The sequence below is a fragment of the Triturus cristatus genome, chromosome 7 (genome assembly GCF_964204655.1).
Source record: "Triturus cristatus chromosome 7, aTriCri1.1, whole genome shotgun sequence".
Classification (NCBI taxonomy): domain Eukaryota; kingdom Metazoa; phylum Chordata; class Amphibia; order Caudata; family Salamandridae; genus Triturus; species Triturus cristatus.
In genome coordinates, this window is record NC_140590.1 from 1,796,134,767 (window position 1) to 1,796,140,599 (window position 5,833).

Consider the following 5,833-nt stretch of genomic DNA (forward strand, 5'->3'; position numbering starts at 1 on the left):
AGACAAGCCTGTGCTGTGCAAGCCTTTGACCTGGGCATCTGGCCTCAAAGAAAGCCCATTCCTTTCAGACACCAAAACCTCCATAGGTGACCTAAAGCCCACTATGCACAGCATTTGCCCTGTGCTGACACTGTTGCGGACAGTCAACCCCCAGTGGGAACCACCTGCAGATGGGTGGGTAAACCCCAGCTGTGCCGTGTACTTACCCAGTGCACAACATGTCAGAGACAGTCCACTCCCTCAAAAGGCCCGAATCCTCTTACAATGTTGAACCCCCACAGGACACAGCCTTCATCCTACTCCAAACTTTTCACAGAGAGCCAGACCCAGTAGGGATTCAACCACAGACAGGTAGACAAGCCCCTGCTGTGCACAGTCTTCACCTTGTGTGCAACCCCTCATAGACAGACCACTTCAACCAGACCCCCAAGCTCCTTTAGTATTGCTCCGATTATATTAGCAATAAAGTGGGCAGATTAATATATTAATAAAATAAAACATGAACAGTATATTTTATGATGTATTTTCAATTACAAATATATGTTGAATGATGTGCTTATTTATGTATGAGTCTAAAGAGTATAGTTTTGATATATTTGAGGTTTCCACATAAAAAATGTAATGAACTTTACTTGACCATATTTGTGGAACAAGTACTTTGTGATTACGGTTAGTGTTGGAGCATGGAAATAATTTGAAGTTTAGGTGCCCTACATTCAGCTGTTGTATCTGTGCTTGAATGTCAGCTGAGGTATTTTTGCCTTTTGTGCATATGAGTGATTTAGTGTTTTCCCTATAATAAGTCAGTATATGGAAACTGCTAGTGATGGCAAGTGAATGATATACATGGGAAAAGGTTTTTCAATATGTGTACATTAAATGCCTTCATGACAATGCCTAATGGATCTTTGACTAGAAGGCTTAGCATAGACATAAGACCATGAAGCATATCAGTGGTTTGAATAGCATAGAGGATACATTATCTATTTACAGTACTAGCTATGTTATAGCTATTGTAAATGCTATGGATTTATGGTTATAAAATGGCAAAATTAATTACAGCTATAAATATGGAGAGATCGTTGCTGTCCAATGTCAATGCGTCTAATAAATGCTAAAATCTTTACCCAGTCATTATCTTTATGTGTGTTTCATTCGTTTCTGTATCCTATATTTTTACACGTTTCTTTTCTTTTGACTCTGAAATTAGTTTCTCTGCTTTGTAGTGGTGTAGGCATCATTACTACTATTGTGTGCTTTTATTTGCTTAATTTTGCCAAAGTGTTTGCATTCTCTACAAAACCAAGTATAAAAAGGGTAGGTACACATGAGTAGTAGACATCAAAGATGTCAACTATTCATGTATTAGAGAGGTGAGTAGGTGAGCACAGGTACTTGTGACAACTGAGTACCGGGAGAATGGGCACCTGTCTATGGGGAACGGAACGGAAATTTTGCCCAGGCCTACTTATTAACAGACTCTAATGCAAAGCATCAAATATTTACCTCGAGTGTGCCTGGTATAAAGCAGTGTCTTCGAGTATTGTAGGTCTGAACCTCTCTTTTTGACGAGCCAACACGTTTCGACCTTCAGTAGATAGGACCAAATATAATCTTTCAAACGAAGGTCTACATCAGGGTGGGGCTTTAAGATGGTAGGACTTTGAATGACATTTCGTGGCTCACATGGAGCAATGTCGTCGTATTCCTATGTTCTTTTGTGTGGCATTTCAGTCTAGACGAGATTCGTCAAGTCTTGGATTGCTGTCACTTTCTTTTGAAGGCTCTTCTTTTGCGGCGTGCGATTCCCGGTCAGCGGTGTCTTAAGGGTTTGGCCATCCATATTAGGTTATATTGTTATGGACTATGAGAAAGTAAATTCCTTTATGAAGTACATTTGTTTCACATTTTGTCGATGTATGGGTTTCTCATTAATGTTTCTTTCACTCTACAAAATGCAGAACATGTGCTTGATTTTGTAAACATATTTCATATTGTGCTAAACACAGTATTTTTATTTCTTCCTATGCATGGATTAGGTTTGTGCACAGTCATTTCCATTGTTTCTAGTTAATCTTTGAAAGATACTGCACAACTAGTTTTGGTTGTTTAGTTATTTCTGTCTAAACAGTAATAGGTTTCATTCACTACGACTTCACTAACTAAACCTATGCTAACTGGTTTACATAATGCTTACTGCCACAGTTTTGCCATATATACAAAGGTAAACACATCTAAATAGATGTTAATGCAACACTGTGTAAGGATAAAATAGCTTGCCAAGCTTCTGTAGATTGTGAGCTGTGATCTGCAGTCCATACACATAGCTGCACATTTCAAATACTGCATATCATCATTATACTATAAATGTATGAAAGTAATTTGAATTATTGACAGAAAAACAGATGATGAAACAATGCCAATGTACTATTTATTGATATACACTTGAAGGTCATTTGGGGCAACCTCCTATCCTGTGCCTTCTACCAGCAGTTACATTGACAGTGCTTGTGTTTGTTTGCAGTTGTCTTCACCATCAAGCTTTCCTGCATCAGTGGAAAAATGAAAGAAGACAACCAGAGCTCAATGAAGGACTTCCTGATTGTAGGATTTTCTGATTTTCCCCATCTCCAAATTCCTCTGTTTGCTGGATTTTTACTGATTTACCTCTTAACTCTGATGGGAAATATTCTAATCATTGCAACAGTTTGCTCCAATTCACATCTGCACACCCCCATGTATTTCTTCCTCACAAATTTATCCTTCACTGATATCTGTTACACCTCAGTCATTTTCCCGCAGATGCTGGCTCACTTCTTTCAGGATGGCACACGGGTTTCTTTTACTGAGTGCCTTGTTCAAGTGTACTTTTTCATGGTCATGGTGGCTGTAGAATATCTCCTTCTCTCAGTAATGGCTTATGATCGGTATGTGGCCATCTGCAATCCCTTACATTACTTGACCGTCATGAACACCTCTGTGTGCATCCAGCTGGCAGTGGGAACCTGGGTAACAAGTTTTTTGATACCATTAGCGCACACAGTATTTTTCTCTCATCTTTCTTTCTGTACAACCCACACAATAAACCACTTTTTCTGTGATGTCACAGCCTTATTGAAGATTTCCTGCAGCAATACACACCCAATTGAGACACTTAACTATATTGTGGGTTCGATAGTGGCTCTAACGTCCCTTTCGTTAATCATAATTTCTTATATCAACATCACTTCATCCATCATGAAAATAAAATCTAAGGTGGGGAGGCAGAAGACCTTCTCTACATGTGTGTCACATCTCACTGTCGTTGTTTTATTCTATGGTTCTCTTTTTGGTACTTATGTGCGTCCAACATCAACATATTCCTTGAGAGACAATAAAATTTCCTCATTGTCATATATTGCTGTCACGCCCCTGTGTAACCCAATTATCTATAGCCTGAAAAACACAACATTTAAAAATGCTTTAAAGAAGACAATGAATGCAAGACAATTTACATGTAGAACTACACGTTCACTGTTTTAGGCTCATATTGAATGAAAATCAATTAAAACAATTTGCATACATAATTTGAGAAAATGGGATAGATTAAACTTGGTGAAATAATCTCAAGCATTTTACAATTACACTCTACCAAGATCTCATTTTAATTTTGGAAGGATTACTACTGAGCATTGTAGTCTATCAAATAATTGCATACTTTACATGTTATCATTCGTAAAGGCGCTAGCACATGAGTAAATAGATAATTGTCAATGAAAGAAAAGAACAATACAAACATGTATATGTCAAGAACGGTTATTAGTTGACATAAAATTAGAATACAGAATCCATTAGGCTTTTTAATGTAACGGACTTTGCAGCATAATATCTTGATATCTATGATCTATGAAAATGTTCAGACTAAACATTAAGACAATAATTGTCATAAGGTTTTGCATGTTAGAACTCTTTACACTAAAAGTAAAGATAGTAGCTCAGATTTACTAACCCTTTGCGCTAGGATTGTATCACACAAAGTGTTGCATTGGGATTTACGTTTAACTGTAGAACAGTTGTTGCAGTGGACATCAGCCCTCCAATAAGGCAAAGTAGCGCTACTTGCATCAAGGGGGAGTAGAATGGGTGGTACATAGATGTGTAGATGCAAACAACCATGGATCGTGAATTCAACCCGTATCTTCTAACATTGTAGAAAGGGAACTGCATAAAAAAATTATGCCTCCTGGAGGCAGGTGTAGCACTGGAGAAAGATTTATTTTCTCCAAATGTATTCAACTTTGTACTGAGCAGCACACATACAAATTCGAAAAGTATTAAAGTATGTTTTGAAATAGTCCAGTGCAAAATCCATGCTAAACATCACACACTTACCCTTGACTATGGTTCAACAGTGTGCATGTAGCATAAGGCAAGCAAACAGGTGCCAGCACAAGAGGAGAGAGAAACAGTTCTATATCATTGTAGATATTGCTCTGCCCTGCACCCTGCCTTTGTGGCTGCACAGCTACTTTGTTTGCAGCACTACATGAATTCACTTCTTTGTAAATTTTATGTATGTGTCTCTGTGATAATTACAATAGAAAAGGCAGTAAGGCCAATGGGTGTATCAAACAGCTATATATCCATTATGAATGGTAAGAGGTTTGTGTATGAAAAGCACAGATAAGCATAAACGTGCCAGTCTCAAGTTAACTACTAACTTGCAGTTAGGAATAATGTTATCCTTCGATATTGGGTTGCCATTGTATATTCTAACCACTTTCCAAAGTTAGGGAATCTGTGTCCTTCATAAGAGGAGGTGATGTTCCAAAATGTCTGTGTCTGATTTTATGTGTATTTCAGATCTTACTGTTTCTGACGTTTTCAATTTGTCCCTACTTGCTTTAAACATCTTTCTCCCATCACCTTCTTGAGAGACTGCAATCCCATCATATGACCAGGTATCGTCGAAGCCTCAAGACATTGTGTCACACACCATATACACCCCACAGTCCCATCCATCCCACCGCCAGACACCACACCAGTTCTCTCTTTTTGGGTTAGGGGTAGTAAACCCCCAGCCGTGTTTATTTGTACATAAAAAACAATGACAATAAAATGTTCCATCTTTCATGATTATACACAGTAACCCACCAATTTTACATCTTTATTTAGACGTGTTGTTTTCTAACCTCAACAGAGAGGCTAATACATTCATTTCCTACCCTTATCAAAACACTCGTTCTGGCATATCCACAAGTTGGCCTTCAAGTGAGATCATGAATGTTACCGGTGACTCCTGCTCAGGAACCTCCCCTTCCCAGTTCAAGGGTACCTGAATGGGTTCCTCCTTAGGGGAGGACCCCACCCTCCTGTATCCCCTCCCAGGGAACGTCTGTACAGGGGTCCATTTGCCCGCTAGGATACCCACCTGGGCACCCTTCTACATCAAACATATTCCCCCCTGCGCCCTGCGTTAGCTTGACACCCATTGTGCCTCTGCTGGTGGCTGGCCAAAAGGACTAGATGCCAGTGACCGCTCCCAACCCCCAAGCCCCTGCAACCACAAATTGACTCTATGCCAGCACCCCTTGGAGGGTCCCATGACACAGCTGTTAAAATGATCTAAGAAGAAAATGGGGAATGCCCTGTATGGACCATAGAAGTCCCCCAATCATGGTATCACCCCCCAAGCCAGACAAATCCATAAATACAACAAGTTATTTATGCTGGAAAGAAACATTCAGTTAGTATGATATTAACAATGGAGAAGACAATCACAATATATATCAACACCAATACCAAAGCTTCCTCCAAATTCACCTCCCTTGCAGGAACCCTAGCCAAACCTTAC

General features: G+C 39.3%; 1 protein-coding gene across 1 annotated transcript; it reads left to right on the plus strand.

Annotated features, from left to right (window-relative positions):
- Positions 1-2,562: 2,562 nt before the first annotated feature.
- Positions 2,563-3,522, plus strand: LOC146813179 (olfactory receptor 1G1-like). The gene has a single exon (XM_085615287.1). The coding sequence runs from the start codon at positions 2,563-2,565 to the stop codon at positions 3,520-3,522; it is 960 nt and encodes a 319-aa protein (XP_085471413.1).
- The last annotated feature ends 2,311 nt before the right edge of the window (positions 3,523-5,833 follow it).

Bases quoted from the DNA above. Each gene is read 5' to 3' on its own strand.
- LOC146813179 (XM_085615287.1), top strand. From the start codon at position 2,563: ATGAAAGAAGACAACCAGAGCTCAATGAAGGACTTCCTGATTGTAGGA.